Source organism: Idiotropiscis lumnitzeri, chromosome 13 (genome assembly GCF_059441095.1).
Source record: "Idiotropiscis lumnitzeri isolate Australia: NSW breed Sydney's pygmy pipehorse chromosome 13, RoL_Ilum_1.0, whole genome shotgun sequence".
Classification (NCBI taxonomy): domain Eukaryota; kingdom Metazoa; phylum Chordata; class Actinopteri; order Syngnathiformes; family Syngnathidae; genus Idiotropiscis; species Idiotropiscis lumnitzeri.
The window spans coordinates 7,876,763-7,901,770 of record NC_142403.1 but is presented as its reverse complement, the minus strand read 5'-3'; the positions used below and the strand labels follow the sequence as shown (position 1 = coordinate 7,901,770).

The following is a 25,008-nucleotide window of genomic DNA, read 5'->3' as shown; positions in this document are numbered from 1 at the left end:
GAGTAGAAGGACATGACGAGCAGCAGAAGAATGAGGGAACAGAAAATTACTTGGCCCAAGGATTGGACCACCTACGGCACAACGTCTCCGGGAGCCTCGAGAAAAGTCGCAGTCCTCCAGCGGCTTCCCTCCTTCTGGGAAGGAAGACGTAACCGAGAAGCCGATGAGCGTAGCGTGTTTGATGGGAAGCTCGGCTCGTCCGCACTAAACTCAACCGAGCGTCCCTTCATTCTGCCGCGCCACTATTCTTCATCCCGGAGTTGCAAAAGTCAACACGACTTGGGGATTCCTTAGAAGACGCACACACGCACACGCAAACACGCACACAAAGGTTCTTGTCTTTAAAGAACACTAACAAAATAACGTTTAAAAATAAAATATTTTTTTCTTAAAATAAAAATGCTTTTAAAAAACCTAATCCTAGCAAAATGCCCTTTGTTTTCATAATTGTCAGTCATACAAATTTCATACATGAGCTTTCTTGTCGATATTAAGTGCAGTTATTTCAGAATAAGAAAATTGTAGTTTACTTTATTATCCAACACTTAGTAACCGTTTCTTTTCCATTTGCACCCGATAATGAATCCAGATACTAAAAAACTAACTGATTAAAAACTAACCAAAACAAAGCATTTGTCCAAAAATAAAAATAAATAAAAATGTGAAAAAAGGCTCTAAAAACTAATTAAAAATAATCGAATTAAAAACAAAACAAAAGTAAAACAGAAATTGAAAAAACTACAAAAGTAGTCCAAAACTATTACAACACACACAAAAATGCAGACACAGAAACTCACACGTGGTGACATAAGGGAGGGATGAAGCTACAAGTCACCTCTTGACGAATTTTGGCCCTTTTCCCGAATTGGTCCAAAGTGAACAATGTGCCATGTCACGCAGGAAACATCTTGGGCCTCTTGTGTTCCCCCACATTACAAATGGAGCCACATTTGTCCAAGTGAACTTGAGCTGGAAACTTGGCATGTTGAAAGCAAATAGAGATGAAAATAGAATCAATTCCTGCATAGTTTTTGGTCTGTTGACATGGTGGAGTCGACTGTGGAATTGACTAAAATGGAAGAGCTAGAGCACAGATGGGGAGCGGGGGAGGAGTTTTAAATGAGAGGGGGGGGGGTGCAACTTTACAGGAAGATAAATTTAATACATTTATAACAACGTTACAGTCTGAATTCACAATATTTTTCAGACAATTTGCACTGGAGGGACCATCTTCTTTCTCCATCCCAAAGATCTTTTGTGGGAAGTTTTGGAAAACCAAGTTAAAAACCCTTCGCAAGTTTCATCATTAATGAAGACGAACCATATCTACCCCATATAATTGTACCGTAAAACGTGCCATTGAAATATATCTATACCTCAGTATGACACCATCATTGAAATCTGATGTGATAATATTCTACACGCAACTTAGAGGGGGTTAAATATTGTTGTGTGGCTACCAACTCTCCAAGCCAATGTAATTTGTTTGCTGAAGAAACAAGACTTTCATTATACTGTAAAGTAGGAGGGACATGACTCCAATAAAAGCATCTTTAGGGGAGAGGAACCTCAAATATTCACTGGTGATAGATCCAGGGTGTACCCTGCTTCTTGCCCAAAGTCAGCTGGGAAAGCATTAGATGGATGGAAAGACGGACAAATGCCAAATAGAAACTAAAACACTCCTTTGTATATACGCCTTTTATTGTATGGACACAAAAAAAAAACATGCTCCTATTTGACCAACAGGAGCCACAGGAGGAACAAAGTGAGGGGGGAAAAAGTAGGAGTGGACAGGACTAAATCTCTTCTGAGGCCTGGAGACAAGAGAAACACACACACACACACGCGCACACGCGTACACGTCCTGGTCAGCAGAAATTCATTATATCATCTTTTTTTTTAATTATTATTATTATTGCCAATTTGTTTGGTACCTGATCTACTCATCAATGTACTCGAAGGGCTCGGGGGGCTCAGGCTCTTGCTCCTCCTCCTCGATTTTGGGGCCGTGAGCCGAGACGGGCTCCACCAGCTCCTCCTCTTCCTCGCTGGTGTCCTTCATGATGATGATGCCGCCTGTGTGCAGCTAAACAAAAACAAAGGCGTCATTAATAAAAAGCTTTGAACTGTCATCATTGGTCCTTCTTCTGCAATGTCACACCAGAAGCATCAAACGCCAAGCTTTTACGAATATTTCCCAGAAATATCTGATAGTGGATTGATCTTTTTTTTTTTTGGCCTCAGATGTGTGCTTTTCTTGGAGATGTTGATCAGCTTCACAATTTGCAGAGTTCCAGTAAATGTTGGTCAAGTGCTGAATTGCATGGCAAAGAGGTGTATATTTTCCAATACATGTTATGTGTATATTTCCTGGATATCTTGGTGACATCTTAAAATTCATGTCCTCACACTGTTGGACAATTTCAGAGTGCACGGCCTCCCAAGCATACGTTTCTGATTATGTCATTTTGCAGATATTTGTAGGAAATGTTGGTCAAATGTTGAAATGTTTAACCCAGAATTATATACTTTGTGGAACGGTTGGGGGTACGGTAATGTGAATGAGATCAGAGACGTTCCACTGAACTATGTGCAAAATGGCGTTCTCATGAATGAAAGCTGATGCGCATGTTTAATCTTGCAGTGCAGCGGACAAGGAGCAGATGTCCAGCCAGGTCTATAAAAGTGTTCACTTCCTGTGAATGACAAAACAAAGCCTTACAAGGCTAATCAATAATACTTCCTCTTTGCGGGATGGCGCTGCTTGTCGATTGGTTCTAGCGTTTACAGCAGGAACCATTGAGCGCTTTTATTGGCCTCACGTTCTGCTGCTGTGTCTATTCTCATCTTTGCATTCCGACACACGCACACAAAATTGATGGAACCCCTCAAAGAAAATCCCACAGTGGTCGCAGAAATAACTTGAAGTCATTATAAATTAAACTGAATTGCTAACATCAAATAGTAACTCATGAAACCAGGCTTGGACCAAATTATTGTACACCTTAAAAAAAAGAATGAAAATTTGACTATAAGGACATTTTGAAGTAAGGTATGCCTTCTAATTGGCATCACAGGTGTTTGCAAACTATTTCAAGGGTGACAAGTAGTCACTGTGTTGATTGGTGACGTGGCGTGTACCACACGAAGCACGGACCAGAGGAAGTGAAGGAGCAAATTGACCCACTAGATTAGAAAGAAAATTATGGACAAGCACGTTAAAGGCAAAGGCGACAAGACCATCTCCAAGCAGTTTGATGTTCCTGTGACAATATTATTACAGATTTTTATTTCATATTCCACGGGAATGTAGCCAAACCTGACTAGACATGACCGCGGGAGGAAAATTCAAATTCAAGACATCGTCAATGAGAATGGAAATTATCTATAGGCATCATTTGTGTCCAATCCTATTTGAGGTTTTAAAAATAATTCTGTTGAACCACAATTCAAAAGGTAATGTTTGAATTTGTTTAATTTTCAATAAATATTTATTTATTCTTTTGTCATATTCAAGGTATTTCTGACACCACTTGGTTTAATTTTTCATTCCCAACAATTTTGTCCACACATGTGTCGATGACAGTAGTGGTGTATTGTTGTTGGGATGGGTTGTGCGTGTATGCTGGTTACGTTATGTTGCGTTACCTGTTTGAAGGGCTGGTAGCGGCACGTGTCAGGCATGTTGAGGACTTTGAGCTGGGCTGGCATCACTCTGGCCGGGTTCTCCAGCAGCTGGAAGTTAGGCTCCGCCTCCTTCTTCTTCTCCTTCTCCTTCTCCTCATCCTTCTTCTCCTTCTCGCCCTCCTGCACTTCCTGTCGCCACACACGGACAAGCACAGTGGGTTAATTATTGTCTTTCAACAAAACGACAGAATAAAGGAGGATCTATTCACGAGTTGAGCCATTCTTTCCCTGCTCGTTTTCCTCCATTCTTCTCATTTAACATTTGGCCGTTGTTCGACTTGGTGAAGAATTCAGAAATCTTAAAAATAAAAATGAAAGACCAGACATATCTAAATAACAATAAAAATGACACTCACCACTTCCATCTTCTCCTCCTCCTTTTCTTTCTTTTCCTTCTCTTTCTTCTTTGCTTTGGCTGTGATGGACAGAACAGCGGTTGAGACCTGCCAGGCACGCGCACACATACAAGCCATATAGATGCACATTATTACAAGACAACATGTCAAAGGAAGAAGAGACTTGTGCGTCTTGCTCACCTTTTCCTTCTCCTTCTCTTTGGGAACCTCCAAAGCTGGCGGGTAGGCAAAGGTGGAAGGTTTACAGTTGGAACGATACTGCACCTTGGGCATCTGAACAGGATCAAGCGAAAGAATTATTATTATTTGACACATGCCAGGCATCTAAATGAACACGTACAAGCTACACTACATGGCAAAGGAGATGTTGTTTCAAAAGGTCATCAAGAGAGTTGAGAGAAATCTTAATTAGGGCCTAATCCAGAACTATATTTCATTTGTGTCAAGTTTATTGTATGAATTGATTTAAGTTTCATTGAGGCTGTGTTGACTGTAACGGTGAGTCACGCAGCTCATTAAAAGGCGCATACTATTGTTGTAAGAGTCAACAAATGGACAGGTAAGACATCACAGAAGAAGCCTTTAGTTTGGCATACGTTTCAATTAGTGGAAGATGAAGAACTAAAATTTAGATGTAAATAAAACATGAAACTGAAACTGATAGATGACACCCTTTTGTCCACTTTTTTTTTTAATCAGGATGTAATACTTTGCAGATAAATGAGTTAGCGTTCCTTTTCCAGGGAAAAATACATGCCAGTCAAAACATGATCGATGCTCATCTATGGCGGATTTTATTGATGACATTGTTGTTTAACTGTTAAGGTCAAGTCTGCGTTTAGACTTAAAGCAGACCTGCAGCTCTGATTCATGCGGTAGAGAAAAACATCTCAGCGTGATGAGCGATGACTGCAAGTGTTATTAAACTTCACTAAGCTTTCAGCTGCTGGATCACATTCACCCTGCTCGCTACAGCTAACATTTTGAGTTTAACATGGCGAGGGTTACTTATGAATCTTGAAACAAACACAATGTATAGTCTTCAACCTACAAACGGGAAAGAAAATATACGGCCTATATGAAAAACTAGTGCTGAGTCAGTAGGTTCTGGGATTTGTCCGTACCTTGAGGTCCTTGTTAAGGCCAATGATGGCTGTGGGTGTGAAGGCCAAGGACAGGAAGTGGGAGAGGGGGAACCAGAACCAGAACTGGGTGAAGACGAGCAGGCCCACTACCGACGGCATGTGTGTGTGGCCAGTCCTGGACTGAAGCGAGATGCTCACGTTTCGTCCCCCTACAACACAGACGGCACAACGTTCAGATTTATTATAACCACTACATGTGGACAATTCTAATTGTTTATTCGGACAGAGCAAGACACCTGGGGACTATTTTGATGACGCTTGCTGGCAAGGTTGGGCGGGAGGTTGTAAATTCATATGGTAACAGCGGTATAATATTCGAAAATTAAACTCAGAGTGCTGGTGATGAGCAGTTAACACAAGAATGGCACATTTACACACCTGGTGTGACAACACAACCAAATAAACAGTTGGATGATGTCCCATCTGATCATCAGAATACGAAGAGGCAATACAATAAGGACCGAGAAGAGGAACACTTGACATGCATCCTCGGTCGCATAATACATCGTGATTCAAGACTGACTGCGGACCACACCCTTTCAAACTTGGCCCAAGATACGGGAGGTGAGAGGTTAATGCCGCGACCTGTAATCTATTGATCGCTTTGTAGCTTGTAGACAACGCAGACATTGTGTAATGGAAAACCATCAAACCAAAGAATGCATTGTCTGTAACATCCTGCATTAAATCACACAAACCTCATGTGCATGTTTGTGCCTGCTTGCTGGTCCAAAAAGAATAGAATAGAATAGAAATAGAATAGAATAGAAATCCCTTTATTGTCATTGTACTCAAGTGTGCAACGAGATTAGAGGGCTCCCCTCTCCAGTGCCCTTATTGGCAAAGAAAAATGTTCAAACTTGTATTTAAAATAACAAAAAGGGTGCTCATCTCTCAGAGCGCTCACTTGCTCATCCCTGAAGATGTTAATAACTGGCGAAGGAACATTTTAAAAATGTTGAAACTTCTCCAAGAGTTAAGACAGGCATCTGACCTTTAATAGTGACTTCCGATATGGACAGTATCTTAACAATGTAAAACAAGTTGGGCGCAAACGCCCTCCTTCGATCATAGGCATACAATAGGGTGGATTTGAAAAAGTTCAAAGGCAAGACAGCGACAGGAAGGACGGATAGGAGGGAACCAGGATGAATCTGTCATGTCCTGCCGTGATGAACAGAAATGATGGTTCAAGGGCATGGGTCTTACCATTTCAAATTAAATCAGCCAGGACAATTAAAAGGTAAATCACTCAGATTTGAGGTCAATCAACTAAATTAGTCATGGCAGAGTGACATGACCTAGTGTTGAAACTCTTCCAATCCGCTGATTGAATGCTGAGAAAAAGCCGTCACAGAGCCAAGAATGCTGCTTAAGAGTCTCCTTCAAAATGTGGCAACAGGTTAAGAACACTTGACCATTGAGTTCCCAAGACATTAGATTATTCCAAGTACAGTGCAACATCTAAAATACTAATAACACAGATCAAATTATTTTTACCCTTTCCTGTGGGAAAATATGATCTAAGTTCAAAGAAGTTGGAGGTGGAGCAGCATCCCGGAACAGATTTTGGTGGGTCTTAGAGATTTCGGTTTAATCAACAATCAGCATCCCCTCTGTCTTTAAGACACCATCAAAATACATTTTGTTTAAGAGTGGAAGTGCAACAAAATGTTTTCTTTCTACTGGCGAAGGACATTAGGGAAAGGAAAGATGTATAAGCGAGATGTACGGGGAATGAGGGAACATGAAACAGGGACTGACATTTCCTTGCTAATGAGGCGTAGTGATAATTAAACCGAGCTAATCACCTCCGCCTGTCAAATTAAATACAATTACCATGACACCTCCAAACTTCCAAGAAAGAGTAAATGGCTTAATATGCACGCAAGTGTTTCGGGAAGACGAGCAGTTGCGTTTCCTGCTTGGATGTGTTTAAATTCCAGGTGCCACAATGCCAAGTGTAGTAAAAGCATGTGTAATCTCTGCAAGTTGGAAGGAGAGGGAAGCACGTCTACAGTGTGAAAAATGATCCCGGCAGTCTGGACGCTCCCACACAAGCTCATCATGGCGTACTGATGACTGCACCTACAGTGCCTCATTTGATCGATGACTTGGCCATCGTCCATTGTCAACAACTAAAAGCAACCAGAAAGGCTGAAAGACGTTGGCAGACAGTTGATAAATGTGGAAAAATGCTAAAGAGTGCACACTGGAACATCTAGTATGTTAAAACATGCGTCTTCCGAAGGCTTGGTGTATACATGAGAAAATTGGTGTGTTGTGTGTCGCGAGAGTGTGGCGCTAGGACCTCACACACGTTAAGCCATTTTGTGCGCTTGAGCCCACAAACGGCAGAGACGATCAGACAAACACAATTAGCAGCGGGACACCAGCAGGCCATATGGCTGAGAGTGGAGCAGAGCCGCGCTAAACGCCGGCTGCTGATGAACCTTAATGTGATCTGTTCCAGAGTCACAGTGTGCGGGTGGTCAGGCATGGAGGCTTACTTACTCTGGTTGCCTAAAGGAACTCAAATTAGGAGACACTCGTACCAATCCACCGAGCGCTTGTTTTACAGTGTGATTACAGTTTTCACATACACTGAGGGATGAAAACTGGGTATTGTCTGCCAGTTTGATCCCCCATACGGTACGACACAAGGCGAAATTGTGAAGAAAGTCAACTCCACTGAAAAGGCCACGCAGGCTACAGAAGAGGAGAGGAACAGATTGTGGCTAATATCTGGCATGCTGAACAATCAGTAATGACATCCCAAGTATTGGGCCGATATTCAGCATTTTGTCACATATTGGCATTGCCCTTTTTTTTTTTTTTTTAAATAAATTAACTAAATAAAATGTTCCATTTTACTTTAATAAATGTTGTTTAGCCTGCTAACTCCCTGCACTTTCCATTAGAATTTTTAAAACTGAGTCTTATATAATATATATATTATAAAATTGAACCGGTTGCAAATTTGAAAAGCTGGTTAGGAAGCATGTCCTCAAAGGCATTTAAAAAAAAAAAAAGTGTTGAGAGTTTGCGTTATGCAAAGTTTTGAGGGCAATATTGCCCCTTTTACTGCAAACATATATTGGCCTCCATGACTACTAATAATCTTTTTCTGGGTCAGTTTAAGCCCAGAGGAAAAATTAAGTCAAACACTGGGCATTCCGTGGTGCTTGTTGACTTTCAATTTGTGCAAAATATTGCAAAGAGAAAAAGACATTTATTCCAGGAACATACAAATTATATTGACTGCATAAGCAATTTTACGATTCTATTATAAAAAAAAGAGTAAAGTTTCACAGTATTTTCGCATGTATTATGTGAAACTGTTTTATAACATATAGGGCACATTTTTCGCAGAACACCTTGAACAGAACAATCCAAAATAGTCCAACATTTTGCGAGTTCAACATTACCAGGCCACTGTGTGTAAAAAAATGGTAAACATAATATATACAATACAATTTTATTTATATAGCGCATATGGTACACACCTGCATCGAGGATTCCCTGGGCCAGGATTGCACCGAATTTGGCCATAACATCGTCGTGCTTGTCGTTGATAACCTTTGCATAAAGCTGCCGGAATTGATTCACCTGTAGACAAAAGAAGAAAGTGTTTGAATATCCAAGTTACAGGCTCAGTGTTTCAATTATTGTAGAGATTTTGGGAGAAATTTGGCTATAATAAGGCTGTTCGACTACCATGCTGTGCAAAACATGTAAAAGCAACATCAGCATTTCCATGCTCCTAACAGTGAAGTTATTATTGGGGCTACATCTTAAAAGACGCAAGTGGTTGTGGTGGCTGCCAGCCACTCGAGACGATCTGTAGATTAAAAAGACTCTAGCTTAAAATAAACAGTCATGGATGTAATAATGCCAAACATTCGAATGCTTGGAAAAACAGCTCTTGCACAATTCGGCATAGGCATAAAAAAAATTGCTGTACTGTTTGTAAAGGTGTCTGGCATTTCTTAACTGTCTGTGACAATATATTAGGTGCTCTCAGGGCGCGTGTGTGAAGTTATGCTAGGACGAGTTATTTTCCAGTAGCGCCATGACACATTTCTTTCCCTCTATCGTTCTAAAGCTGATGCCTTCAGCTTCCATACAAAAACTCTGCAGTTGTTACAATTGATTGAATTGATGAACTGTTTTTCATTAAAATGAGTTGTAGTCTAGTACGTCTATTTGAGATAGAGAAACAGTAGAGACGAACCTTGGGGCAGGTGACTTCCGTTTGCTGGATCATAATGAGTGCAGAGGCAATGAGAGCACCTTGTCTCACGTAGTTGACTGGGTCATTGGTCATGGGCTCCAACAGATTGATGGCCTCCTGCAAAAATGACCATCACAAGAAAAAGATTTTACTGACTTCAACTCACCCTCTCACGGTTTGAAAAAAAAAAAAGTGGGGGCCTGTTTGCCATTTGTAACGGCATCATTGTCGCAACAGGGGGAACATGTGTTCAGGACAAACATTATTAACAGAGGAAACAAGACCATACTAATTAATGAGATTAGTGGCATCCATATCTGGTTGCCCAGGACAACTGTGTTACTGTTAAAACAAAGACCGCCTTCCACAATTTGCGCCTATTAAGACAGAGTGATCATTCTTCCAGTTCTTACTCTGCAACGTTTGCAGCCAAGCTTCGGGGGAGGCGACCAATGCGTCAGGTCAAAGTGAGAGAGGAGCTTCACAACATAACGTCTCCCGAGTCATGACGACGAGTTAGAAAGCAAAGTCAACATCAAATGACCACAAGGTGCGCCTCACGGGTTACTGAGGGGATGGGTTCACGGGGTCATAAACTAATATACAAATATATTAATTAAAAATGCATAATTAATAAAAGTCTCCCGAAAAATACAATCAAGAACACACCTTTGTTTTTAAAAAAAAAAAATAAAAAACAGCTACAGTGTTACAGCAACAATTTTCCCAAGAACATTGTATAAATGACAAAATAATTGATTCCTTTAAATAGGTGACCTACTTCTCTCACAAAAACACCATCATTCTCCCAGTAAAGGGCCTAATAAGCTGGGGCAGCAGTGTATACACACTCAGCTCGTCCTATTCTAGCTGGTGCTTTTAAAACTTGAAATGAAAACTACCAAAGGCCTCATTTACATTGGTTGATTATAATCAAGGTTATTGTAAACCAAAGATCCTCTGTAACTGGACAGGAGACACAGCCTTGAGGATTTGTGGTTTACTTTGATAACAGCAACTGTTGCCAACTCATTCAACATGGTCTGTTGTTTAAAAGAGTGTCGTGAGATTGTTATTTCTCATTTGTTCTCATATTTTTAGTTTCCGGTAAAACTTTAATTTAACCCAGATTGTTCATTTGGGAAATGTCAACAGGGCATCTCACCTTGTTGCCTGTTCCAGCACAGCAGATACCCAAAGCCATGGCAGCTCCGCAGCGAACGTGAGGATTGTAGCTCTCTGACAATAGGGACACAACACTGGGACATTGCTCAGGAGTTCTGAAAAGAGAAGTTAAAAAAAAGTCTGATGCAGAGAGAACACAGAACCAAAAATAAGCGTGGTATTGGAGTCACAAAAAGTCACAAGCTGGGGTGGATGCTGACATTTAACAAAATAGATGTTGAAGGCTTTGTCGTACAGAACGTCTGTCAACAGGATTTGTTCCAAAGAATGTGTTTTAGGAATTGAACAAATGAGTCAAACCTCCACAGCCAGACAGTAGATCTGTGTTAGGGAACGTCTGTTCGAGCCATCTTTCAAAAAGAAGGAATTTGTTTCTGTACACAACTATGACGGGAATAAAAATGAAAAAAATGTGTTTGGTGTTCAGCAACACACTATGTGATGTTATTTGCAAATGCTGTACCACTTTATTTTATTTAAGGACAAAAACAATGGTAGACATACAATGAATGTTTTCCACTGTTCCAAGATGTTTAACACCCGTTTAACAGGACTGCATGTTGTGGAAAGAAACAACAGAAACCAAAGACGGCTTAGGTCGCTATTTTAGAGATCCAAAGGCAATGATTGGGTTTTATTTAATTGTGAATGGGTTGATGTGTATGTGTGTGTATGTGTGTGTGTGTGTGTGTGTGTGTGTCAAGCTCTGCATTAAAGATTTTTTTTCTGCACATACTAGCAACTGGTTCTGGACTCAAGAGATGAGTTCAAACACACAAGAGGATCAAACTGGGTTCACGTGGCGCTGAGCGCCAGATCAAGATGGCCTTTTGATTTAATTTAGAGAGATAAACTATTCTATTCTGGTGGTCAAGTGACGTCCTCCAATGGCACCTGTGATGTCCTCTGAATGTATCATTGGACTGTTTAATTAAGTACTAAATCATGTTGTGCATGCCTCAGATATATCAAAAGAGGAGTGGCAGCAGCTGATACAGCTGTGGTTTGGTCACCCCTTCGGTCTACATATTCAAAGCCTTTGCAAGATACGTCAGGAAGTACACCAAAGGGGCAGGAAAACAGATTATCGATGTATTTGTGGCAATACTTCAAAGATAAGATCTTTTAACATGCTTCCTGGCTGTGACACATGATCACTCAAATATAGACTGAACGCACCTGGACAGTGTTGTAATAAACACAACATGATATAGTATGACTTTTATAGGCAAGCTCAGCACGTATAAGAGAAATATTTTGGATAAAGAGGAGACTACCCTTTAAGGACATACGCGACCACACAGATTTACTGGTGGTAACATTTTCAGGTGCGGAAAATAGTCATTCAACATCTGTAAAGTCTTTTACATATTTAAGAACCTCGCATCTGCTTTTAAGATTGATGAAGACTTATGGCTTCACTCAAAAGATCAAAAGAGTAAAAATGGAATTTTAAAAAATGTACAATCGATCTTAATATGGATTACTACTTAAGCCCATGCACTGCTAGTGTTTGTGTCACTTCTAATGGAGGAGAGAAGAGAAAATTAAAGATCTAAACAGTGGGGAGACTGGGTTGAAAAAAAAAAAAAAGAAGACCCCCAGGAACCACTGGCACGCGGCCACCATGAAGACATTCATGTTATGCACACGGTGTGACTCACCAGGAGGGAGGGGATGAGAAAGGGGTGAAGAAGTAGCGATTACAAGCTCTTTAGAGGCTGGAGAGTGAGAAGGAAAAGGGAAGGCAGAAGCCACATCATCTGAAAGTTCTAAAGCTGTGATCATGGGAGGTGATGCATAGCCAGACATTTTGGACGGAAAACCACTTGCACATGGAGAGAATTGTGTCATGTTCTCACACAGGAGGGCTACAAATATAATGTTGCTGTGCTCCTTTTTGGAAGGGAAGCTGAAACATCTTTGAGCAACTCATTCGGGAGAGGTAAGAAGCCTTTGCAAAGTTATACAAAACATTTTTATGGCGTTAAAAGGATGGGACTTATTTCGGAATGGATGACTGTTTACGGGGTGTAGTGTAAAATTTAAGTTGCAACCTTTTCTGCACTTTCATTAACCCAAACTTGCGTTGAATTTGTTGAAAGAAATACACACGCACACACACTCAAATTCTAGACAATGTTGAAACAGTTTGCCTCCTTCTTGGTTCGGAAATTCTCAAAGACATGTTTGAGGCACACTCCATTAGCATTTGGTTTTAAGGAAAAGCCATTTTTCACAACTTCAATAAAATAGATAAAATTCTCACTTTTTTTTCCAACCACCTTCTGTTGTCACATTGCTATTGAGAAAATGATATCAGATTTTGCTGTTGTACTGATGGATCTCTTTGCCATTACAGGTGGAAAGAATGGATAGTGGATAACTTTTCAGGGAAAAGGAAGGAACATGAGAACTCCAGCTGGTGTCTCCCTGTGGAAATACTTCATGTCTATGGATTAAAAATACGGGAGATTTTTTCCACAATTACCCAGAGGTTGTCTGTTTTTTTTTTTCTTTTTTCAATAATAGTATAGTTCCTGAGGGAATGGGACATCCGGCGCACGGCCCCTGAGCTTTTTGGCCTACCTGCCTGCCCTTTTCAGTGGCAACCAGTGACAATGCTGACCGAGCCTGCAAAACCACAGAGATCAGAGCCCAGATCCACAACAAGGCCCGCTGGACCCTTCCCTGCACTATGTCCCAGTCAGATGCGGCTCCACTGGAGGCTGACGGCTCGCTATCAGAAACCTCTGGGGTTCAGTTAAAGTGGGCTGCCCTGCTTATTGTTATGGTCATCATTCCCACCATTGGTGGAAACATCTTGGTCATCCTCGCTGTGTCACTTGAGAGGAAACTGCAGAATGCCACCAACTACTTCCTGATGTCACTTGCTGTGGCTGACTTATTGGTGGGACTCCTGGTGATGCCAATTGCCCTGGTCACTGTCCTCTACAGTAAGTTAAACATGTCGACTCTTAGCAGAGAAAAATGGTTATCCGATGAAATCCTAAACAGCACTTAATTACATATCAACGGGAAATTAATTACACACATTTTGATTCCACGTATATAAAGTGAATATCAAACTTGACATGCATACATTTTGCTGCTTAATATATATTTTCTCCTTTAATGTAAATAAAAAAATGGCTGCAATTACAATTCCTCCACTTCAATTTTAGATTTTTGCTTTAATCAACAAACAAATGTGGGTGTCCTGGACATTTGAGTCTCACTCTTCAGACTTACAATTGTCAATTGTTGTAGGTATATGAAAAAGAGTAATACAGTTTTATACAATATTTGTAATGATGTGATATACTTACCATTTTAGTCAATTGTAGTTGGGGCAAAAAAGTCAATGTTTAGTTATCACATACAGTATTTATATATCATATTTTAGAGTCAGCTCTGAACACTTAGACCAAGGACCCGGAGATGTATTCACTTACATAGTACAATTTTGTAAATGTCAGAAACTCAGTAGGAAAGTTAAAAGATAAAACGTATGAACAAATAACTGAAGGAAACTGACACATGGATTAGCGCTATTGTGTTCATCTTTTTAGTTTTCGCTGTCACTTCAGCCTTCTTTGGCTGAAGTGAAAAACTGAGTGAAGAGCAAAAACTCTTACCGTGCTGACAGTTTCAGACGAAGAAGGCGGTAGTGATGGTAAGAGTTTTTGCTCTTCACTAGAAAACAGTTGTCTTTTTTTAAATTTACTTTTACTCAAGATACTGACTTATTATTCTGAATTAGTCTTTACATGGATAGAAAAACAACTTTGAGAACAAATATCATCTGTATATAATAGGAAACCAAGATCAAAAACACCATAAAATGAATCCAGCGGCCCCACTCAAAAATAAAAAGGTGCTGGAGCAAAAGTTTTCAGTGCCACATGAATGCCTGGAAGTGAAATAAATATTACTGTAAGTCTCCAGGACATCAAGATAAAGAGCTTTTAGCGCCGTCAACAGCCTATGACCATTCGTCATACCTCACAAAGACAGATCTTATTGAGTGGCACTATTAATTAAAAATATGACAGAACTACAACTTGAGTGGGAAAGAACTGTCAGTGTTGAATTGCTCTTCTCTACTGTTTCTTTAGATTCTGGTTGGCCCCTTCCAGACTTCATCTGCCCTATTTGGCTCTTCCTGGATGTGCTGTTTTCAACTGCATCCATCATGCACCTGTGTGCCATCTCACTGGATCGCTACATTGCCATCAAGAGGCCCATACAGCACAGTCAGAACAAATCCAGAGCCAAAGCCATGGTCAAGATAGCACTGGTGTGGCTAATATCCATTTGTAAGCATATCACTTCACATCTTCTTTCACTTTGCCATACATTTCATTCAGCTTTGTAGCCATCTCTACAATGGGAAATTTTAAACACTGGCAAGGTTTTGAAATAAAAAACATTTTTTGACGCAAGATCCATGGCAGACCTGGTTTATAGGCTCATAAACACAGGCCGGATGGAATAAAAGCAAATGCAATAAAAACGGTTACAATCTCTGCAGCATTGGGAGGGACAAACTGTGGGTTCGGCAATACCGGCCGGAAAAGCAAAACCAAAGTAAAATAAATAAAATCATGTCTCATATAGGAGTCAACGATGCCTGTTTAAAGTAGCCTCATTGGCTATGAATGCTGGCGTATGCAACCATATACTGGGGAAAACTGGCATTTCCCATCATACAATTTAATTTCCCAACATGACATTTAAAAGAAAAAAAAAAAAAGATGTTTTACTTGAAACAAACTGAACTGACAAGGGTTCTCCTCAAGACTTATACATGTTGTCTTGTGTTCTTCCCCAGGTATAGCAATCCCGATTCCAGTGAAGGGGCTCCAGAACTACCAACCCAGAAACAACATCACCTTCAACAGTAACCACACATGCCAGCTTAAAACGGACACCTTCCGGGAATTCATCATGTTTGGCTCCATGGCAGCATTCTTTGTTCCGCTGATCATAATGATGGTCATCTACTTCCTTACTGTCCACGTGCTGCGCAGAAAGGTGTATTTACTCAGGTCAAAGGTGATCCAGCGATTCAGCTACTCGGCGGTGTCCACAGTATTCCAAAGGGACAACCCTGGGACCGCTAATCAAGTTGACCAGTTTCATGCGCTGGACAGGTTTTCCAAGATGCAAGAAAACCCTAATGTAAGCACAGCTAACTCTCCTAACGTTGGAGAAATCCCCTTCCGCAGAATGTCCACCATGGGGAAGAAATCAATGCAGACTCTAAGCAATGAGCAGCGCGCCTCAAAAGTGCTGGGCATAGTCTTCCTCCTGTTTGTGGTCATGTGGTGTCCCTTCTTTATCACTAATGTCACCTCTGTGCTATGTACCAGCTGTGATGTCAACATGATCTCCCGGCTGATGGAGATCTTTGTGTGGGTGGGCTACGTCTCATCGGGCATCAACCCGCTGGTTTACACGCTCTTCAACAAGACGTTTAGGGAGGCGTTCACACGCTACATAACCTGCAACTATAAGACCTGCACGCGTCATCGGCCGGACAGAAATCCAAAGGCCTCAAACATCGCTCGGGCTCGTACGAGAATTTCATTCAGATCTTCCATGGCTGAAAACTCCAAACTGTTCATGAAGAGGGGCATGAGGAACGGAATTGGGGGAGTGAGCTCCCAAAGTCCGCTGAGATGCCAGCCACAAGCACAGTCATCTAGCGGTGTTGTGCTTGACACAATGCACTTTCCTGACAACTATGACATTAAGCAAGAAGAAGATGTGAGCCGCTTGTGAAGTTACAACAATCTAATGTACATGAAAGTATCAGAGAGCGGCTTGGAACTTGCTCAACTCTTAGTTTTTTTTAATTCAAAACTAAATGATTGCGCCACCACCAATTTCAAAAGATGGATTGATTGGACTGGCACTTTGTACTTTTCTTGAAACTAGACCCGTCTACTGATCGCACAATTGTACAATGTTACAGTAAAGGGAAAGAAAAGTTAAATCATGCATTTTGTCATCTTATGCCACCACCCAAAACACACTCTTACCTTTCAGAAACACAAACAGATAACCATCTACAGTAAAAGTCCATCTTGTGTTACCAAACAGATCATTCAATACTTGACAAAAAGACCAGACAAATAATACCAAGTATTTAAAACTGCAAGAACAAGAAACATTTGAGATAGACAAGATACCAGACAAAATTCTTTGAAGGGGTTTTAAAAGGTCAAACCCATTCAACCTGTAGTCCTTATAATGTTAACATTCGGTCAACTGTAAGACATAAAATGCACTTAATTGGGAGTATAAAATAAAAAAACCCATCTCAAACCATAACAAGTAAATTCCTTTCTAAACAATCTTTAGAGACGATGCATTTCGTATTGACATGCTTGAATGATTTTTGTATAAAATGGCTTTATAAATTGAAGTTATAAATAACTAACCAAGCTGAATAAAATGTGTTGCTAAACTGACCTGTCTTCCCTCCTTTTCACTGACTGTTAAAACTTTGCACATCAACTTCCATGTCGCTGGAAATATGGCTGTGTCTTTTCTGATTTTGAAAAATAGCTATTGGGGGATAGTTTACAGGACTTGTCCAAACTAACCAACTCGCACATACATTGTCTTCAACCTAAAAGAGAGAGACTTCCCTTCCAAAATCAGGTCTGGTTACTCGAGCCAAAACACCCAGCCTTAGGGGTTGAATGGAAGAATTATTCCACTAGAACAATCCCAGGACGTCGTTTTTGTTTAGGCCTTGAGGTTTTCCAGCTGAATACTCTGTTCCTGAGTGTAGTGTTCTGACAGTCAACTTCTCACGACGAATACCCACAAATAACTACTTATAAATGGCAGCGATTTTGGTTGAAGATGTGCACATCAGAATACAACAACGCCCATGGCACCATCCGTGTCAGCCACTGAAAATAATCTATCCCCTCTAAGGATAAATACTAAACTGCTTTTGCAAGGCTATGAATACATGGTTGTCATATTTCGGCCAGCCGTTAAAAGGTAAACCTCCCTATCTGCATGTCATGATGCAAAGAGCCAGTAAGTTGGCAAATGTTTTAATGTTGCCTTTGAAATTCAGTCTCATATGAACTTTAAAGTAAAAATATATTATTCTTATAAATTCTGCAATATAAACTGTTTGATTGATAAATTACTCATCACATTTGACTCGTAACTCACAGTAAGTTTGTATGTTATTTACAAGGAAAATAAGCGCTGATTAAGAAACAAATACAAATTGCGCGTGCAAGAATCCAGAAGTCTTTTGTAATTAAAATAGCTTGAGTACAGTGCACGCATGTGGTTCGGTAAATGCAGATTTTTTTTTTTAATGTTCTAAAATATTTTGGGGTTCCTCTCCTCTTGTTTATGGAAAATGATTAACAGAGTTTTTTTTGTTTTTTTTTAAGAATTTGGGGGTTTTATGGAAAGAAATGTTTTTTGCAATGCATTTTAGTGGGTGTCAATTCTATGCAGATTTCTGCTAGTCGCGGGCCAGCCTGACCCCTATCCCTTGCAAATAGCTGGGGTTCCTCTATATGTTTTTCAATATACATCTATTATCGAAGCCGCTTATCCTCATGAGGGTTGTGGGCATACTGGAGCCAATCCCAACTGATCTTTTATAATATCTAGTTGGGCTACATAATATTGGAAAAACATGCAATATGGATGTTGACTGTAATGATAAATTTTATTACGGTATTTAACGTCGACCCAAGGAGTTTACATTTTTATTAATTAATTAAAAGTAGTAAAATAAAAAATGAACACGGCAACAAAAAAAAAAAAGGAAGCTAATTAATTATAATTCCGCTAGATAATTTCCACTTTTTGTGTGGCAAACCGTCTTTAAGTTCTGACTGGTCAAATTCTGGTGAAACAATTGAATTCAATTCCATTAGAAAATCATTATCTTGGTGATATATATATATATATATATACACATATACGTATATGTATACACATATACGTATATGTATATGTATATGATTGAATTATAAAGATAATACTGTTTTAATTTATACCATCTGGTCCTTACCTGAACAAGATGAAACCAATGGACTCCACAGCTGCCCTCCTGACATCATCGTTCACGTCACTCACCTTAAGATGAAGGAAGCAGTCATTTCATTAATGTAGATATAGCAGCTCTTCAAACCCGGCAAATAATCCTCATGTGACACTTGATTCTAGATAACAAGCACCCTACTATGAATACTAGCACACAGATGGTGCCATCTAGAGGACGGATATGGGAGAAGCTCTAAAATGCAACATTTACATTTGATTAACTTTGTGAAATAGACCATGCAATAAACACTTACAGCGACATGTAGCAGGCGTCGGATGGCCTTGTTGTTCCCAGAGCCGCAATAAGCCATGCCTACGGTGTACATACCAGAACGCCGCAGGATGGGGTCCTAAAAATTACAAAGGGAAAGCAGGGCTCTGAGAACCGGGGTCTGAATTTGCAACTTCAATTTGATCCTCGTACAATTTGGTAACAAACATGACATTTCCTTTTATGTGGGAAAAAAGAAATTCAACAAGAACACTTTTGTGATCTTTACCTTATCCCTGCAGAGACTCTCAATGAGGGCATCGGCCTCTTCCATGCGCCCATACATGACCAGAGCGATTCCTACCGCCAGTCCACGCAAGATTTTCTCATGTTGGGTCTCCTGCGCGTAGCCCACCATGTCCTCAATGGCCTGAGCGGATTTAGATCCCAGCATGACTAGTCCCAGGGCCAGGCCAGCAGCCTCACCTGGAAGGACACACATGTTATGCACTTTAACTCTTCACACGAGGAATATTTCTACGTAGGTCTGCGCAATAAATCACATCAGATGAATGAATATCATGAATCATTTGAAGACGTTGTTCTGAATATGTACTAGTAATGTGCAACCAAAATGTCATTAGATCGCAATAAGACAGACAATTAATAGAGGCCAGTTTTTTTTCTCAAAACATGACAACTTGTGTTGGTTCCACATACCAGTGACAGCATCATCCTGGTACAGATTGGACTTGAGGAGGTCATACACATCTTGTCTAGCAGTACCCAAAGCAGCCAGACCAAGACCGAGCCCACCCCCATGGCGAACAATCTATTCAAACAAAAAAGATGACTCATACTGTTGGGTAGGAAGCACAATAACATTACCTCAAGCAAAAGTTACATATTAAGACCAACTTACATCGTTGCTGGCATTTTTGAGTTGGCCGAGCAGGTAATCAATAATGTCTCCGCCATGATTGGCATGGATGAGGCCCAGAGCATACAGGCCTCCTCCCTCCTGGTAGGCAGAGCCAGGGGAAGTGTCCTTTGGCAGATATGTGGCCATTAACTGAAGGGCCTCTTTTTCATGACCCTAAAAAATAAAATAAAATCACAAATTTAACAACAAGCAGAACTAGAGACTTCAATTATTTTGGTGTGCTGCCTTTAAATATTACATTGTACAAAATATGGTTTCTATTGATTACTGTCACTTCAAACAGACCTTGTGAATGACACCAAGACTTGCTGTTGCTGTGAATTTTGCCCAGTTCGTGGCTCTGGCAAGCCATTCAAGGTTTTCTCTGTTTAGAAAATATGTGATATAAATATGATAGCTAGAAATACTAATTGTGGATATATTTCCGTATGTTACTTTTCGAATAAATTGCTTACCTGAGGAACTGGTCACTTGTGGTGCCAGTGTGCATGAAAGAGTTGGCTATGACGGTGGCCGTGTGGCACACTGAATTTCGGACCGCATCCTGAAACGAGATGGGAGATTTGAAATGAGAATTGCAAACAAAAAAGACATCACGCAACACTTTCAAAATTATGACCAAATCCACACTAACACAGGCCTTTCTTTCTATTTGGCCTTTTTGTCCACAAAGTGTGTTTTACAACACTAAAAAGAGCGCTACTAGAGATCTGTGTGTTTTTTGTTTTTTTTTGTGCACAATTTCTCACTCTTCCCTTTAAAATTATTTTACAGTAAATGACTACTATATTTACCTTTAGTGATTATATACTTGCCATATATGTTGAGACTTCATCCCCTCACATGAAGATTTAATTTTTGCAATGACAGACATACTCATACAACACATGCATCAGAGCAGCGAAGGTATACACTTATTTTCATTTTTTTCCATGTACTTGGCCCCTACACATTTGTTTCTTATTATAGGCGCTCTGGACTCACACAGTACCTTTGTGTTTTTAAGGATCATAAGATCAGTGTTGTTGTTTCGAATTAGGAACTGCAAGTGCAACTCGATGGCCATCTCCCCGCTGAGGATTTTGATCATCTTGGCGTTCTGGTCTTTGGGCTCTTCCTTCTATGAATGGAAAGAGAAGCAAAATGATGAGCTGCTCATGGCCAACTTCAGGTTTCTCTACAAAGGCACACAACAAACACTAGTTCCCTTTACCGTCTCGGCAGGCTTTCCTGCAGGGGAGCTGCCAGCTTTGTCATCTGTCTCCATTGCGTCGCTGGGGAGAGAAAATTATTCATCTACACAGGTAACTAAACAAGGTGCTTTATGTTTTTTTAATGATTATGCATAGGATAGGAGAGTGGTTCATATTTATTCAAACTCCGTTTCATTTAATTTCATGCTCACCTGTCTTTATCTGTAGTGGACACAGTGCCGGTATTAGTGGACCCAGGAACTGCTGGGATCGGTGTTCCAACCGTTCGCAGGTTTTGGATAACAGAGGAGAGGAACTGCTGGCTGGCACTCTCATACAGGTCAAAGCAGATCTGGTAGGCCATCAGAAGGTTGTCCTCCTTTACCAACTTTTCCAAGATGTCGCTGACAGCTTGGGGATCATCCAGGAATATCAGGCACTATAGAAGTAGTTGCAGAATTAAAAATTAGGTTTGTTCACTAAAAAGGTAATGGTGTTTTCAAAAAACCATTGATAGTTACCTGACAGACATTGATGAAATCCGGCTTCTCCAGGTTCATATAGAGCTTGACCAGAACCCGCAGCACCTCATTGCGGAACTTTTTGTTTTGCATGAGCGACATGCACACCTTCAGACTGTAGGCAAGAAGCCCACTGACGTCATTCTGCATAGGAGGAAATTGGACAAATTTAGCAGCGCTTAACACAAATCATATCTCTTATATGAGTCGTGTAGGGGGAGGAGGAGGATTACCGATTCTAAGATAGTCTTCTCAAACATGTCAAGGCGGCGAGTTTCCAAGGCGATGCCGATGGCCTGCTTGTACTTGTGGTCGTTGAGACAGCGCAGGAACATCTTGTTGACTATGCCTTCCAGGCGGGGGTCGATACTTTTCCTCTCTTCATCCTCTGGCAGCTCAGCGTTTTCCACACGCAACTTGGTGTAATGATCGATGCATTTGGCTAGCAGGACAAAACAGTATATCATGAGGGGAGTGTCAGATTACTCTCTCTAGTAGAGAGAGCCATCCACCGCCATCACGGATTTTGAATAATAATAATATATATTGTAGTGATGATCTTTCATCTCTCACCAATAATGGTTTCCACATATTCTGTGTCATCAGTGACATTGAAGAGATCCCCAGCACCAAGCGCGTAGTTCAGAGATTCCTCAAAAGCTCCAAGATGATAGAAGACCTTCGAGGCCACCAGAGCGGCAAATTCTCTGTTGCGGAATGTCTCATCTTCGTACAAGACCTCGCTGCATGTGTGAAGCACACAGGTGAAAGAAAGAAACATGATTGCACAAGCATACTGGTTTCCACTCAGTGGTGTCATATAAGATGTCTAATAAACTTTGGTTCTTCTGAACCAACACAATAACTGACAACACTTTATTTTATATGCAACATGAGGTCAATAGTGAACACATTAAATGTGTACATCAAGTTCTGTGTGACTGTGTGTGTGTGGCGGGGGTTATTTCTACAAATTATTGACTGATATAAAGTTTTGAAAATGGGTCTCTCTTTCTCAATTAAATGTTAAGGACAACAAACATGCCGTTTTGTAATTGTTATCTCAAAAATTAGGGTTTTGGACATGCAAGGATTCCGCTTGACATCAGTGAGAAGAAACACTTACAAACATACATAATGTGTCAAAGTATACTATTCTGGAGAAGTATTTCAAACGCACAATAACACAAGCGTTCAAACTGTGTTTTGTTGGGAAATACAATACAACTCTATTTATATAGCGCATTTCACAACAAATTCTCACAGGTGCCTACACTGAGCACACAACACATACATGCATCCAGTTTGATTACCGTTTTTGGCCTTCACATGACGTAACATTCAAATACTTCTACTACTTATAATATTTCCTACAGTCAAGATGTTCCCAAAATACATTTTGGGGCTGCACAAGAAGGCCCATTCGGTTAATGCAATACTTACTGTTTTTCATTTGATTGTTTGATAATTTTAGAACAGAAGTTATTTTGATACAAATATAATTATGAATTTACAACTGCATTAGGCTACTTCTACACTAGGGCATGTTTTGGCACCACTTCAGGATCAGGATGAAACCAAGGATACACTAGAATGACATGCCTAGAAAAACTTGGGTGAGAAATAAATATAATCCCAATATAAATATATACTGTCATTATGGCTTTATTACATCAGTGGCATGCTTTTGCTTCTTAAAAAAAATACAATAAATGGAACTCCATCATAAATAAAGGCGGCCCTGTCCTTTGACCCAATGTTGACACAGAAACGGTTTTAAAAAGTGTGCCACTTACATTTTGTCAACAGATCCTGAAATTTCAGCCCAGAAGTCATTGACAAGGTAGTCAAGTTTCTGCAGAGCAAACACCTGCAAATATATTTCAAAAAAAGTTCTTAAACAAGACTGTTCATTTGAAGGTAGCAGCTCTAGGCTGGGTTGTGAGAAGTTCCCTACCTTGAGCTGTGGTTCCTCCTCATCAAGGAGGGAAATAATTCCAGCTGGAAGGGAAAAAAATAAAATTTTAATCCCGCAATTTGAGTTTTATGGAAAACGGTATATGTTCCTACGCATGTTTGCTGTATTAGTCAGCATTGTATACATTAATAGGATCTCCCACTATTGAAAGGGCATCACCAGAGTTGTATCAAGAACGTAATGGTAATCCATTTTAATACACACGAATGCTCAATTTTATTTACCACCATCATCACGGCCCTCTTTGGAAAACGTTTCTTATTGTGAGCTATAATCGTAGTGACATGGAGCAAAAAAATAAAAAATTGATACTGAAAAAGCATAGTGTTAATAATAGTTACCTAAATAAGACGCCAACTGTAATACATGTTTTAAATGGTGTAACGTTCGTTAAGTAAAATCAGCAGTAGTAGCGTTCAGGAGAAATTACTTCATACTACAATTCGAACACGGGCTGTTAGATTGTAAAGTAAATATTCTGGCTTTGTGGTTGTATACGTGTGTGAACGAAAGACAAATGTACGCTTTTGGTAGATCTTGTAGGCTAGATGCTAACTGACAGCATACAGTGAGCTATGTGACTCAGCTATATCAATGGGAGCTAGCTAAACTTGAGGCTAGCAAAAACAATAATTTCCACTTACCAGCAGATGTTATCATGGTTATCCTGTATTCCCTCCTTTGTCCCGGTCAAATGTTAAAAAACGTAGCTATATGTGGAGTTTTTAATGAATGGAACTATGAGGAGATGCAAAACAGCGCTACTCAACGTAGCCGCTGCTAAATTCTTTTTGACAAAGCCAGAGGTCCCCGACGCTAGACCTATACTTTTAGCTGCCCTCGTCGAAGCCTGATAATAAGTACCAAGGAATAGAAATGTGTGCAATCTGTTCTGCTTTTGAAAACAATTTACGACGGAAAAAGTATTTAAAACTAGGTCATGTTTAATAATGAAAGAATAAGGGTAAGACAGATTAAGGGGAATGGAAAATAAATATAACGGAGCTTTAACAGGCCTTTCCAGAAACGCGCTGCCGTGCGTCAGATAGTTTACCGTTCAATGTGGGCACGAGTAGGAGCTGTGTGTTCAAAACACTTTAGAAATTTAACAAATACATACAAAGACAAGAAATAATACACTTTCCCACTCAGCACCTCATTAAACTGTGCCTTTGACTTGTGAAAATGCATTCAACTATGGCATTTAAAATATGATGGCATTTATGGCCCATGTCACATTTCAATGATATTGGAAAACAAGAAAACAATAATTTATGGAACACAGTGATTTTTTTAATAGATATTGTAACAATAAACTCAACAGGATGCGTGAACAAGCAGGCAAAATGAACAAGACCCATTTTATTTAAATTAAAATACCAGTGTGTGTTCAAAACATAATTTCCTTTGTTTTCTGAAAATGTGAAACGTGACTAAACCAATTATGCAGGCCAA

The 25,008-nt window shown here is 40.1% G+C and overlaps 2 protein-coding genes across 2 annotated transcripts; one reads left to right on the top strand and one right to left on the bottom strand.

Moving 5' to 3' along the window:
• Nucleotides 1-1,683: 1,683 nt before the first annotated feature.
• psmd1 (proteasome 26S subunit, non-ATPase 1) lies at nt 1,684-24,384 on the bottom strand. Its single transcript, XM_088313295.1, has 25 exons — nt 24,198-24,384; nt 23,533-23,576; nt 23,372-23,445; nt 22,149-22,318; nt 21,809-22,017; nt 21,576-21,719; nt 21,267-21,493; nt 21,075-21,135; nt 20,853-20,981; nt 20,317-20,405; nt 20,147-20,225; nt 19,841-20,014; nt 19,639-19,750; nt 19,208-19,404; nt 18,962-19,057; nt 18,676-18,740; nt 10,591-10,705; nt 9,426-9,542; nt 8,698-8,800; nt 5,171-5,340; nt 4,227-4,319; nt 4,047-4,133; nt 3,652-3,819; nt 1,938-2,089; nt 1,684-1,817 (listed from the first exon to the last, which is right to left on the bottom strand). Exons 1-24 carry the CDS (start codon nt 24,211-24,213, stop codon nt 1,943-1,945), a joined length of 2,886 nt encoding a protein of 961 aa, XP_088169421.1. The 5' UTR covers nt 24,214-24,384; the 3' UTR covers nt 1,684-1,817; nt 1,938-1,942.
• On the top strand, nt 12,520-16,631 carry htr2b (5-hydroxytryptamine (serotonin) receptor 2B, G protein-coupled). The gene is made up of 4 exons (XM_088313296.1): nt 12,520-12,555; nt 12,973-13,567; nt 14,729-14,929; nt 15,445-16,631. Exons 2-4 carry the CDS (start codon nt 13,309-13,311, stop codon nt 16,395-16,397), a joined length of 1,413 nt encoding a protein of 470 aa, XP_088169422.1. The 5' UTR covers nt 12,520-12,555; nt 12,973-13,308; the 3' UTR covers nt 16,398-16,631.
• Nucleotides 24,385-25,008: the final 624 nt, after the last annotated feature.

Bases quoted from the DNA above. Each gene is read 5' to 3' on its own strand.
- htr2b (XM_088313296.1), top strand. From the start codon at position 13,309: ATGTCCCAGTCAGATGCGGCTCCACTGGAGGCTGACGGCTCGCTATCA. The intron at 13,568-14,728 runs GTAAGTTAAACA...CTGTTTCTTTAG, and splicing joins CCTGGTCACTGTCCTCTACA to ATTCTGGTTGGCCCCTTCCA. The intron at 14,930-15,444 runs GTAAGCATATCA...GTTCTTCCCCAG, and splicing joins GGTGTGGCTAATATCCATTT to GTATAGCAATCCCGATTCCA.
- psmd1 (XM_088313295.1), bottom strand. The intron at 20,982-21,074 runs GTAAAGGGAACT...TTCCATTCATAG, and splicing joins CAGGAAAGCCTGCCGAGACG to AAGGAAGAGCCCAAAGACCA. The intron at 4,134-4,226 runs GTGAGCAAGACG...CGTGCCTGGCAG, and splicing joins AAGAGAAGGAGAAGGAAAAG to GTCTCAACCGCTGTTCTGTC.